This window comes from Agelaius phoeniceus, chromosome 3 (genome assembly GCF_051311805.1).
Source record: "Agelaius phoeniceus isolate bAgePho1 chromosome 3, bAgePho1.hap1, whole genome shotgun sequence".
NCBI classification, from domain to species: Eukaryota; Metazoa; Chordata; class Aves; order Passeriformes; family Icteridae; genus Agelaius; species Agelaius phoeniceus.
This window is the reverse complement of record NC_135267.1, coordinates 67,473,544-67,487,788: the sequence shown is the minus strand read 5'-3', so window position 1 is coordinate 67,487,788 and position 14,245 is coordinate 67,473,544. Positions and strand designations below refer to the sequence as shown.

Below are 14,245 nucleotides of genomic sequence, written 5' to 3'. Positions count from 1 at the left end.
TATCTGTGAAAGAAGCCGCTGCTAACTCCTGAATCATGAAGAGAAAACAAAGATATCTGATAGTCAGTTCATTCATGCTGAAGGGAAATTAAAAGTCTAAAACCTAATACTTGAAATATACATTTCTGGTTTTAACAAAAAGACATCCCAAAAAGAAAGGTATCTATTTCTCTCTACTTTTCCTTAGTCATCTCAGAAAATTTGGAGACAAGGTTGTGACATCTGTTTTTCAGTAGAATGTTTTTTAGGAAAAAATTTCTTCACAGAAGGAGTTTATCATTGGAACAGGCTATCCAAGGAAGTGGTTGAGCCATCATTCCAGGAAGTATTTAAACTATATGTATATGTGGCACTGAGGAACATGGTTTAGTGGTGGGCTTTCAGTACAGGTTAACAGCTGGATTTAATGAACTTAGAAATCTTTTCAAACCTAAATGTTTCTCTGATTCTATTCTCATCTAACATTCCAGTAAAATTATCTGTATCTGTCATTGTTCCCTTCAGCTTAACCTCAAATACAGGATAATTGCTTTCTATGTCTAATAAATATTCAACTGGAAGTTGCACTGAGAATAGGTATTTTCTGTGGAATTAAATAAAACAAAGCTATCTGCATATAAATAGGCAAGTGTCTGGAAAATATGATTTATCAGACCTAAAATCTATTTATTTAGAGGGTATGCACATTTTATTCTCAAAGTATAATATCTTTGCATCTGAAATATTCTTCCAGGAATTCAATTATCCAATTAAATATAAGCTGAAGGCAAGTAAGTGTTACTTTCCAATGGACTCTTAGTTTTTCTCACTGCATGCTTGTGATTCCCATGTTAATCACAGCTCTTGTGTTAGTTGTGGGTTTCAACTTGCTCAAAAGCAAGGCTATGATTAACGTTAATCTCAATACTTACCAATATATCTGATATGTTACAAACACAGCAATATTAGCTATGTTGTCCTGCACATTTACAGAACATTATGTGCCACAAGGCATACCAATCTCATTGCATGTGAGAAGTATTTCTGAAATAAAAGTATTTAATCAAATACCAAGTGGAATGTAAAGCTGTCATATTTAGTCCAGATGGGTTGTGAAATAAAATGTCTGCAGGGCAGACAATAAAGAGCAATGAACAAATTATTAGAGCATGCAAATTATTAACCAGGCACATCATATATACTTTAATAATACTATAATAATACTAGCACATTATGCCAGTAGCTTTAAAAATTGCATATTATTTGATCTTTTTTCATTGTACAAAAAATGAGGATGAGGTATGCAAATTATTTGGCACCAAGTTTAATGATGATTAATGTGGATTCAGTATTTGGGGAAACTAGTTCAAACTGATAGCTTGATAAAATTGCATTATTAGATGAAAAATTTTATAATACACAGTACAACAAAACAGATTCAGCAAAGCCTATTATTTCTATCCATCAGTGTGAATATAGGAATTCTGCACTGCTTTGTTAAAAAATTTTGAATCCATATAGCCACTTATGTTTCGCACTTGCAGCTTTGCAAATTCACTTACAGAGAATGAGCACTAACAACCCAAAAAAATGCTTCAGTCCCTTTGCGAAGGGAAAGTAAGATTTTAATTGATTGATGTAAAATACATATCCAGTCACTTAAAGAGAAAGGTCAGGAATTAAAACTGTTTATTTTAATAGATCTTAACAATTTTTATTTGTTTATCATATGTTTTACATATGACTTGCAAAGAATTTTCTCACTCTTAATGTTTCTTTTAAATATTTATCTATCAAACAAGAGTTGATGGTGTAGTATAATTTTCCAAGGACTAATGATGGCAGATGAAGACCACAAAAGTGGGTCTGGATCTGAGGGCTGGAGAATCTCTCCTATGAAGAAGGGCTGAAAAAGTTTGTGTTGCTCAGCCTGGATTAGAGAAGGCTCCATGGAGATCTTAGAGTAGCCTTCCAGTATCTAAAGAGGAGCTTACAAGAAAGCTTAAGAGCGATTCTTCAGGCCATGGAGTGATGGAACAAGGGGCAATTGCTTTAACTGACCCCTCTGAAAGAGGGCAGGCTTAGAAAGAAAGTTCTTAATTGTGAGGATGTTGAAGCACCAGAATAGGTTGCTCAGAGAAACTGTGGATCCCCCATCCCTGGATGTGTTCCAGGCTAAGTTGCATGGGGGGGCTCTGAGAACTCTGGCTTAGTGGAAGGCATCCCTGCCCATGGCAGAGGGTTGAAACTAGATGATCTTTAAGGTTGCTTCCAACCCAGACCATTCTATGAAAACACATCAGTTGGCTTTCAATATCCTGACCATCAGGTCTGAGCTCAGATGTTAACTCTGCATATTGGATTAGCTTTGTATATTGGAAGTTCTGAGTTTTCAGAAAAATAACCTGTGTGCTCTTCAGAATTGACATAAATATCATAGAATGATGATATGCAATTGAAAACCAAAACATTAGGCTTCAATCCATCTTGTAAATGAAAACTCTTGAATAGGTAAAATAAAATTTATAAGAATGTTACAGTTATGTGATATTTATCTCATTGCCTCTGATGATTACAGATCTACTTGAGTTCAAAAACTTCTAAGTATAATAATAATAATCTCAACACTTCTGTGACATAGAAAATATTGTCTTTAAATACAGAATTTGTATCAAGGCACAATGAGATGAGCAAAATACATGGCTGATTTTTAGAAGAAACTCCCAAATTCCCAGCTAATGACCTTTCAAATGGAATAGCGTTCCCTTTCCAGCAGTTCAGAAATTATTAAGAAATTCAGTAGTTTGGAAACCGAAATACAAGCAAAGTGGTGATTCTTTATAGGAACAAGGTGACTGACTACCGTTTTGCATATAGGTAAAACTTTAAAAAGGGAAGGCCTTGTAAAATCATGGCTCAGGTCTGGTACTTCAGCTAAGCAGAAAAGGACTATGGGAAAGTGACTCAGCTGAATTAGAGGCAGAAAAGCAAGGTATGTCACCATAACGTGTTCACATTATGTGGTGGTTGGTTGAATTATGTTCGTTATGATTTAAAAGTATGTAAGTGATAAAGGCCTGACTGCACAAAAAAGGCCTGTTTTTTACCATAAAGCAGCTCTCCTTCACACCTGCCTGGGGACCCTGCGTCACTTTGGACTCTTATCTCACAGTACCTTATCTCATATCATATCATATCATATCATATCATATCATATCATCATATCATATCATTTCTTATAATTTCAGTGTAAAAACTGCTCATAAAACAGGGGGATACCCTAAGCATGAAAGCGTTGCTACCAGAAGAAAAAGCTGCTGAGTGGATAAGTACAGATTTGTATACTAAAATGGATCAGTAGGAACACATGAATTGTCTACCAGAACTTCTCAAAGACTGGCTGACTGATAAAGTCAGATCAAAGTCATTCAGATAAGTCCTTTATCAAAGACAAAGTTGGTTGCTCTCAGGAAGAGTTCAGACTGACCATATCAAGGGTTTTTTATTCAGCTGGATCCACACAACTGGATGAATAGTGAAACAAGTTCAATGCTTCGATAATCATATTGTGTTTGTGGGGTGCAGCAGGCGTTGGTCTGACTGTGCAAGTGGTTCATAACTGCATATGTTTGTATTGGATCTGGCTGGGATTGAGCTTTCATCAGGGCAGCCCTTGTGGTGCTGTTTTAGGTACATCACCAAAATGCTGGGGGAAGCACACCAGTTTGTCAGTGACAGCTGAGCTGAGCTCACACACCAATAAATCCTCCGTTTCTCATTCCACCACCCCAGCAAGAACACTGGGTTGAGCAAAGGGTTCAGTCCTCATTCTCTGCCCCATCCCACTGTGGAGAGTGACCAGGTGGATGGGTGGTGGCTTAGGTGCCAGACAGCATCAATCCATGACAACATTATAGCCCACACAAAATCAAAAGCCTGTAAGAGAAGTTGCCAAGTAATTAGCAGTAACTGGTACTTCAATGTGTCTTGAATAAAAAGGTCATGAATATACAATGCAATGAATACAGAAGGCTTTGCCATTTTAAAATTCAAATATAAGTAACATCTGAAGCAGTTGAATATCTCTTTAGAAATAGTCCATATTTATCGCAAAGAAGAAAACTTTCCTTGAAATCAACAGTCAACAGGTAGAGTGTAAGCTTGCAGCTGGAAAATAAGCACTTTCATCATGATGGGAATGAACCACTTTTCAAATCACTTAAAATGAAAAAAAAAAAGAAAAGAAAAAAACGAAAAGAAAAAAATGTTGCTATATTAAGTAAAGCCACTGTTTCACTGTTACAAAACTCTACCAGAACAATTCAGGAACTTTTTACAACTACTGCCTCTGCAGTCTGACTTTGAATCAAGACCTAGTTTGTGATGTTATTTTATGCACAACAATGGTTCTACTGTCCTGGGCCAGTCTACAGAGACCATGTGTCTCATAAAGCCTGCAAAATTTCCCTGTTTTGGCTACACTCTCACAACGAAAATGCATCATAATTCAGTATTATTTCAAACTTCAATTCCTTTTTTTTTTCCTTTCAGTCTAATAATTTTAAATTTGCTCTGCTACTATAGTGATACCTAGCTCTTACTCTTCTCCAAAAGTCTTTTTTGGTTCAAACTTAGGATAAAAGATTTCTCTGATCTGTGTACTTGAGACCTGAATTAATAATCTTTCTGAATAACCTCTTCACAGGACACTATCTGTCTTTCACAAAAAAGCATAAACTGTGCTATAAGTGGCAGGATAAAGATCTAAATATCATGTCACTTTTCATATGGAAGCACTGCCTCTTTTTTTTAAATGCTCTTTCACTCCTTTTGCACACTTTCTAGAATACATATCTTAGATCCTTTTGCTTCCCCTTTGCTTTCTTTTCTCCATCACATGCTTGAGTACTAGTCAGTCACTGTACTTATATTCACATGAAACACCTTATTTTCTTATTCCACACCTGCTGCACTAAAGCAAACTACATTCCTGCAATGTATTTTAAAATTTACCGCTGTTTGACTCATTTAGTGGTATGTAAGGTAGGAGTTTAAATAAATATATTTGCTGAAGACAAACCATAATCTTGGTTTGGTTCAGTTTAAAATTATTTAAATCTCTAATTTTAATCAGGATTCAAATCAAGAAGCAGGAATACCATTTATGTAGTAAATTTCATTTTTACTTTGCAGTTATTTCCCTTAGGAAGATGTTCTACCTATTCTCACCTACTGATTTGCAACTGCAAATCATTCAAGTTAATAAGTGGCTTTTGCTGCTAGTCACATGGAAATGCCAAATGTATCCAAACATAAGCAAAGTCAAGAGCATATAAGCTTATTGTACATTTGTGAAACTCTTCTATAGTTTATGCTAATAAATTTGAAATATCTTGGTTGATTGTTTAGCTGTCTGATTAGTATTTACTTTTGATTTTTTTAAAATGTATTTTCTTGTGGTTTTTTGTTTGTTTGTTTGTTTTTAGCATTAAATATAAATGCACAAAGCAAGAATTTAATTAATTCTTAATAATTAATTTTTATGCTGTTATGAATATATCAATACAGGAATCAAGTTCACCACTATGTATTTCCTGGACAAAGATTAAAAAAAAATTTAGATTTACATCATGGAATGAATTCTAACAAACAGTTCTTCCCCGCCCCCCCCCCCCACTGGCTCCCCTGCCCTTCAACAAAGAAGCATTCCTGCTTTTTCCAATTGCAGTTTTGTGTATAAAGTAGATATTGAACAAATAAACTACAAAAGAGGAAGAATTGCTGTTTTTTAAACACAGAACAACTATAAGACAGTTGGCCACTAAAACAAAGTACTGCAATATACTATTTTTAATCTATGTTGCAGATTAGGTTAGAATGACTTCAGTGTGTAATGTGAGCTATAAATAACTACAATTTAAACAAAACCAAAAGTAAATACAAACTCCCCCCAGTTAAGTTCAAAACAAAATTAAAGCAAAGACTTTTGCTTTACATATAACTCCTGTCTGTATTTCTCTTCAAAACAAAAGGACTTACTTTCAGTTAAGTCCTGAAGGCCTTGGGCTTTTCCCAACTTGCCTGTAGATTTGCCTTTTTCTTTCTCTCCTCCTTTTATTTTCTTTCCTACTTTTTTCTGCTCTGCCTTTTCTATTAAGTAAAATAAAGATTAAATATTTTTCTTTCTAAGATAAAAACTTTCAGTCATCAAATGTCATACAGTGCAAATGCTTCAATAAGATTTTAGATAAATTTTAAAAACAATCAACCACAAACTCTTTGAAGTCAAGAGTTGAGATACAATAAAAAACTAATGTAATTTAATTAAAATAAATAAAAATAAAAAGTAGTCCTTAAGATGTAAATGAAGATTTATTGAGAAGGAGCCAGAATGGCTTCGGTCCCACCTTTTAGTTATTGCACAATTTTTATGTCCTTACTACAGTGTAAGAAATCCTTGTATTTCTGGCACTGTGCCACATATTTTCTTCCTATCCTTGCTCTCATGCATCAGTAATTACAAAAAAAAAAAAAAACAAAACCAAAACATATAGACAATGCATAGATTCCCAATGGACATGGAAGCAGAAAGTCTTGCACAGACCCAACATTCTCTGAGGTCTTAGAACTTAGACTACAGGAAAAGGCTTCTTAAATGCATTTTAAAAAAATCATAGACTCATGGAATGGCTTGGGTTGGAAAGGACCTTAAAGATCATCTAGTTCCAACCCCCCTGCTATGGTCAGGGACACCTTCCATTAGAGCAGGTTGCTCAAAGTCCCAACCTGGCCTTGACCTCTTCCATGTACTGGGCAACCAGAACTTGTTTGGGGAATCTGTGTCAGGAACTCCCTATTGTCGGAAAGAATTTCCTTCTAACACTCAATCTAAGCCTGCTCTCTGTGAGTTTAAAGCTATTCTCTTGTTAAAGCTATTCACTCTTGTTCCATCGCTACATGCCCTTGTAAAAAGTCCAGCTCCAGCTCTCTGGTAGGCCCCCTCTAAGTACTGGAAGGTGCTATAAGGTGTTCTCCCCGAAGCCTTCTCTTCTCTAGGCTGAACAATCCCAGCTCTCTGACTGCCTTCATAGGAAAGGTTCTCAAGCTCTCCGATCATCTTAGTAGCCTTCCTTTGAACTCATTCCAACAGGACCATGTCTTTCTTGTGCTGGGACCCCAGAACTGGATGCTGCACTCCAGGTTGGGGTCTCACAAGAACAGAGTAGAGGGGGAGACTCACCTTCTTCATCCTGCTGGCCACACTGCTTTGGATGCAGCCTAGGACGCAACTGCCTTTCTGGGCTGTGAGCACACACTCTTGGCTCATGTACTGCCTCTTGTCCAACAGATCCCCCATGTCCTTCTCCACAAGCCTACTCTCAGATTGTCTCAATCCAGGTGCAGCACCTTGCACTTGGACTTTCTGAATCTCATTAGATTCTCATGGGTCCAATTCTCAAGCTTTCCGAGTCCTTTTGGATGGTTTTCCTTCCTTCCTTCCTTTGTGTCAACTGCACAATATAGCTTCACAGAATCACAGAATGCTTCAGGAGGAAAAGGATTGCAGTGGGTCATCTGGTCTAACCTCCCCATACTAGAGTACATGGCACAGGATTACATCCAGACAGTTCTTGAATATCTCCAGTTTAAAGCCATTCCCAGTGAGGGAAAATCTACAACCTCTCCAGGCAATGTGTTCCACTGCTCAGTCACTCACACAGTAAAGAAGTTCTTCCTCAGGTTCAGGAGGAGCTTCTTGTGCACCAGTTTCCACCCATTGCCTCTCTTGATATTGTTCAGCACCATGGAGCAGGGCCTGGTTTCATCTTCTTGGAACTCATCTTTTAGATACTTATACACATTGATGAGGTCCTCTCTCAGCTGTCTCTTCACAAAGCTGAATAGGCCCAGCTTCCCCAGCCTTGCCTCATCAGAGATGTTCCAGTCTCCCAGTCATCTTCATTGCCCTCTCTGCTGGACTCACTCAGGAGCTCCATGTCTGTTATGTGCTGAAGAGCCCAGGACTGGACACAGCATTCCAGATGCAGACTGAGTGAAGGGGCAGGATCAGATCCCTCTCCCTGATAAGAATGCTCTTCTTAATGTATGCCAGGACATCATTGGCCTTCTGGACCCCCAGGGAACACTGCTGACTCAGGGACAGTTTGTTGTCCACCAGGATCTCCAGGTCCTTATCTCTTATGGTGACATGGATGGCTTTGTGTCATCCAAACTTTAATCTCAAACACCAACAGAACATCTCAACAAAGCTTTTAGCCTCAGAGTTGGAGACTACAGAGCTGTATCGGACACAATGGCTCCCTGATTCTTAGCTATTTCAATTACTAATGAATGTTTAAGCCTTAGGCAGGATTACATGTACTTAGTTTGAAGGGAAAAAAATGACAGCACCCTGTTGGATGAACAACAGTGCTGTTGCCAGTGACATGTCCATTCCAAACTCTGAAATATCTACCCCACTCATGGCTGGGTCAAAGTGATAGCAGGATTTCCTAAGAAGAGAGAATACTACCTCAGCCAGGTAACTTCTAAGATTCTTATAACACCTTAGACATTGGGACATAGTATTTGGGATTCAAAGCAAGGAAGTCAGTGATTTTTCTGAAAATCTAGGAAGAAATAGAAATTTTAGCATGTGATTTGTACTCTCCAAGGGCATGAGAAGTGTTGTGAAATTGCACCCATGACTTCAAATTAAAAACAGCAACTAGGAAAATTCATTCTCAAATTAAAAAAAAAAAAGAAGAACAATATACTGGAACAAACTAGTTTATAAATCTAAATATTTAAATTTAAGTGTAAATATGATTAACAGCTCTTAAAGAAAATTATTGCATATACATAACAGAATAAAATAAAAATTGCAATAAATAAAAAATGCAGGTAGAGTTAGAACATATTTGTCATAACTCTGTAGGTAATCACATTTTACAACACCCATTATGAAATATATAATTAATTGATGGTCAGAGCAGTGTTCCCTTTGGAGAAACTGTAACCTCTCTGCAAGGAACTCAATTTTAGAGAAAGGACTGTGACATGGAGCTGAAAAAAATCTCTGCCAGAAAGGGAAACCATTTTTATAAAATAAAAGACTAGTACTGCTTTTCATGAGATCTATAGCTAAAACAAAAGTATTTTGAATATACATCATTTCAACATGTTTGGTGAAATAACAAACCCACAGAGTTGTATGTGGCAATATATGCAAAATATACTTATTTGAAACAGACATGATGTTAACCTTATTTAAGCTTGGCCTACAAAGATTAGACTATGTAAAATTACAGACCTTTGCTAATGTTACTGGCTGTCTCTGCTCTCTCAGTTGAATCTGGCAGCTTACTCACAGATGAAAGTTCACTTTTTAACTCTGAGTCTCTGGTTTCTTCAGTTTTTGTATCATCCTCAGTAATCTCAAGTTCTGGAGCCTTCTTCTCTGGCAACGTGAATTCTGGCACAATCTCTTTCAAAAAGGCCCAAACTTTGTCAAAGTATTCAGGCCTTTAAGAGAAAACACAAATGTATATGTCAATGGTAGGGATATTTCCAATAAGAGAGGAAATTTAGACAGCACTATACCACAAATGACAGTCCAACTCTAAAAAATGCTACTGGGTTATTTTAGTAGATACAACACCCTCTGTATCAGAAATATTTGTTGAGACGGCTTATGAAAGGCCCATAAAAAAAAGAGATGGTGGTTAGAGATGCATGCAAATAAAGCATCTTTTCTCAAGATTTTTAGCAGATACAAGTTGTGACAGAGAAACTTGCAGACTACTTTACAACTACACCATACAATAATGTGAGTCTAACTCTGTATATTAAAAAGCATCTCAAAGGTACTTCCAAACTGGAAAGTTTTTGATATGATGTAACAGTTGCGGTCATGTTGATTTTCCACAGAAACTCAGTCATTCCAGAAATAATCTCAAACAGGGTCATGCAGAGTCTCATGCAAGCTAACTGCATTCAATTTTTTTTTAAAAAAATAAAATAAGTGATTGTAAAATGAGCTAAAGTCATCTTATACTACTATTCCAAAGACTCTGTAGTATTCACATTCTCATATTCCATGATATAATGTATTTGTAGGAAGTGAATACTGTTTTTTGCTGTTGAAGTTGTAAAACTAACTATAGAAAGAAATAAAATTTAGGCTACTTAGATTTTTAAGTCCATGAGCTACATACACGCTACTGTAGGACACAAATATATCAAAAACCTTAATTGCAAGCATAGCTTGAGACATAAAAATTACTGAAAAATTGAATAAATATTCTTTGACTGGATTATTTATTAGCAAAATATGGTTATAAATAAACAAGTATATCTAAGTAAATTATATATAAACCTAACTATTTGTTATCTAGATATTCATTTGAATTTATATATCAAAAGGCAAAAAAAGGTGTAACTCAAAAGAAAAAATCTAAATATTTAGTATCAGTATCTGGGTAATTTATTTAGTAATAAGGATATCAAGCTTAAAAGTCAGAATGTCTTTCTTTAAAAATACAAAATGAACATAAAACATGTAGGAAACAAGAAAAATGTTATTGTAGGTAGGAAACGCTATTTTTGGTTGAAGCTAGAAGTCTGCCAACTGTTACAATTTGAAGGGGGGAAACACCATACTAGCTGACACTGATTACTTCCAAATTCATGACATATACTTTCTATGGTATATTCATATATAAAATTATTATTATCAGCAGACATTTTATAACTGCATATTAAATGCAACATAGATTTCTCTAACCTTGTTTTCCTCGTGCTGTTTAATATTAGTTAAATTAATTTATAAAGAATAGGCATCAGCATGATAAATAGCTTTACAAGAAACTGTATGACTTACAAAGAAAAACACAATAAAATTGCATTTCTCAAAGGTACATTACCCAAGTGCCTGAACTATAAACCATTCACTTTCCAAAATTGATGGTGAAGGACTTTTAGGGCTCAGCTTTATTCTTCATAATGCCTTATAGAATTAAATATTAAATAACTGACACATAAATTGTTTAATGAAAGAACTTACTGGAGAGGAATAACTTCTGGTATCCATCCAGTCAGTGTTTGTAGAACTGTAAAGTCCTCCATCTCTCTCTTTCCAGTTGCATGTATACTATAAGACAAAAGCAGACTTTTTACAATTATAATGTTACCAACTACAGTAAACTCTGTAGTCTACATTGCTTTCTGTAACAAGACAATGTAATAAGGAATAAGATCATACACAGAATAGTTTGATGAAAAACAAGTCATTACTTGCAATTTTAGTTTTCCAAACCACTGCTGACTACTCCCCTACAAAGTCAATGCCTTCGCATCAGTTCCATTATTTTATGGCTCCCTCTGGTATAATGGCATTTTTTTTTCACCTTTGTTAGCAAGCATACTATGTATACTTGCACACAATTGCAGGGTTGGAGATGTGGGTTTGAAATTCCTTGTGCGAAAACAGGGCTACGATTCTATAGCTTCCATTTCCTAGGCAGCTTCTCTAGCTCCCAGGTTATTCTGAACAAGCTGGTTCACTTCCACTCTAGCAAAGTTCACTCTTTCAAATTGACACTCTGCTACTCTCTGGAGAGGTTTCCTGAGAGGACCAAGGCCAAAGATGCAAGCACTTGCATGGTTAGCCCTTGTGCTCTGGAAAAATGCAGTATGTCAATCACATTCCTGCAGTTTCCTAACAGGCACCTCCCGAAATTCCTTAGCCTGTGTCAACATACTTTAGATGACCCTTCTGACAAACATAACTTGATATGATGAGAACAGGGAAGCTTCACTACCCAGATTTGTGTTTTGAATTATTTTCTCAAACTTATTCATTTAAACTCTTGGTCTTCATTCCTCATTTCATAGGAACCCGTAGCCATAATTGTCAATTACTGCATCATAGGCTACCTTCTACTTTTCCAGTCAGTTCTAGGGAAGTAGATCACTGTACACAACAGCACAACTGTAGCAAAGGTATCAAAAGAAGCTCACAAAACTAATTTCAACATTGGTTGAGTCAATACTGATCAAGGCTCACAATAATAATTTCTTTAACCGTTCACAGGTACTTCTGTTTGGCGGGAAGCCACATGTGAAGTTGTCAGGAGGGAAGCCACATGTGAAGTTGTCAGGAATATAGTCAAACAAATGAAGCAAATAATGAAAGTACTCCAGCTTCTTTGTAAGTTTTCTGTGAATAAATTTACAAACACATCTAAAAATGAAATCCTGTGCCTTCTGTAGCTATAGAGGATTTTGTTTTACTGATTTACAGTGTCAGCTTTTGGAAGCGCATAACTGTCATTACAAAAATGTAGCAAAATACATTTTCTAGTATACTAAATCAACTTTTTGCTGTTACCATGTGACTTCACAAAACAAACCAAAAGTGAGATGACAAAACATACCTAGTATTTGCTAACTTAATTATAGCTTTGGACAGCAACATTGGCCAAAGTTCATTTTGGCTCATTGTAGCTGGTAATAACAAATTCTCCTCTTCACTGAATGGCATAGTGTCATCCACAATGATCTTCCTCCAGCACCCCTGTGACAGGGGAAGGGGAGAAAAGCAGAAAAAAAAAATTAGTTTGTGGGCTGACAAGTAAAGAGTATGCAAGAGAACTTTTAATGCTTTCCCAAGAACTCAATTCTACTGTAACTCAATTTACATCACAGATGGCTTTAAAAAAAATTCTCACATAATTTATGAGAAACATGGAAACAGCATTCATAGCATTTTATTACTGCTCTGACTTATTTGTTCCAGAGATTAATCTAATTGCTGCTATTTCCAAATATATTTCATCTCATGTGTAGTACATCATGTGCATGCATTCAGTACTGTTTCTTCAGCTGCCATGACAGATGCCTGAGAAACACTAAAACACTAATGATTAAAAAAAGGCTTAACTAAGATAGCAGCTTTTTAAATGTCTCTTTAGATATCAGTCTGGAAAATACTTGTGACATAAGCAGTCCCCCTTGCTTGCCAAAAACTACCTGGGGATACTGACTGCAGTTAGTCTCCTGTTACACATTACAACAGTATTTTGTAAAACACTATACTAAACAACACAAAATGATCAAATTTAAAAAAATAAAAAAATATAGATACATATATTTTTTAAAAATTCTGTATTTCCAGAATAAGAAACGAAGAGGTAAGACAAAGTATTGGTATCTTCAGTACCAGATACTTCATTAGTAAACTGAGCTAATATTCCACAAAATAATCTTGTCTACCATTCTTCAAATAAAACTCTCTGTCCTAGTGATGAAGATATGATAGTAAATAGGTGGGCCTAGCAAATACTTCTGTTAATTCATCCACAAAATGATGAAGAATGACCAAATCATTAAAGTGTTCACCATGTGTTATCAGAGAGTGCAAAACTATTGTTCTCTGCTTGTAACTAAGCTATGGGTTCAAGCTGAAATGACAGCTGATTAATGCTATGAATTCTATAGATCTAAGGAGAAAACAAATTTAGTCCAGAGGTCAAAGATATTCAAAAGCCATAAAAGAAGCTAATATTCTTAAGGATAAGAACCATTTTGTGACAACCAAAACAAAATATTTAAACTTCCCTAGTTTGAAAAAGATCTAGTCAGGGATATGATCACATATTCATCTCCTCTTCCAATAGTTGCTGAAGTTTACGAGGGAGAACAGAATAAGTTGATAAATAAAGGAAAAGAAACCAAAAAATTAAAAAAAATGTGGGGCAGGTCTACAGATGGAAAAAAAGTGAGAAAAAAATAACTACAGGAACAAGTTCAATAAACCTCAGGAAGGCAAAGTGAAAGTAGAACGTGGGATGGAATTTCTATATTTTGTCAAATATGTGAAAAAGAAATATTATCCACAGGTTTGATGTTGTGTACAGCAATGTCTTCAGGACTCAGTGCAGAACATTAGTGAAATCAGTTCATTATTCTTCCAGCTTTTGCACTCATTTTAATTTATATTTCTACTTTCTCCTATGAAACATATCTCTCCTCTATCTCTTCTGATATTTGTCTTTCCTTGTTTGTACATTTTTTTTAATCTTCCAACAGGTGACTCTCTTTTTTGCTGTTTTTTCTTTCTGAATTGTACAGCTGTATACCCAGAGGAAAAAAAATTGAATAAACACACAGGCCCAAACAAAAAAAAGACAAAGAGTGTAACAAACAGTGACAAAGAAAATGAAGCACTGGTAACTCTTGTATATGCTTTAAAATGTAGTATTTT

General features: G+C 35.7%; 1 protein-coding gene across 3 annotated transcripts in view; it reads right to left on the bottom strand.

Annotated features, from left to right (window-relative positions):
- The window catches only part of ADGB (androglobin), a 99,210-nt gene that overhangs the window by 64,303 nt on the left and 20,662 nt on the right, over positions 1 to 14,245 (bottom strand). For 2 of the 3 annotated variants that reach the window (XR_013181398.1, XM_077175526.1), the window contains exons 6-9: positions 12,417 to 12,556; positions 11,045 to 11,131; positions 9,293 to 9,504; positions 6,019 to 6,129 (exon numbers count right to left, since the gene is read on the bottom strand). Coding sequence is in view for 2 of the 3 variants with exons in the window: in XM_077175526.1 (XP_077031641.1) it covers positions 6,019 to 6,129; positions 9,293 to 9,504; positions 11,045 to 11,131; positions 12,417 to 12,556 (550 nt within the window). In the remaining variant the exon portion in view is untranslated. The remainder of the gene's footprint in view (positions 1 to 6,018; positions 6,130 to 9,292; positions 9,505 to 11,044; positions 11,132 to 12,416; positions 12,557 to 14,245) is intronic. The other variant, XM_077175527.1, reaches the window with a different exon arrangement.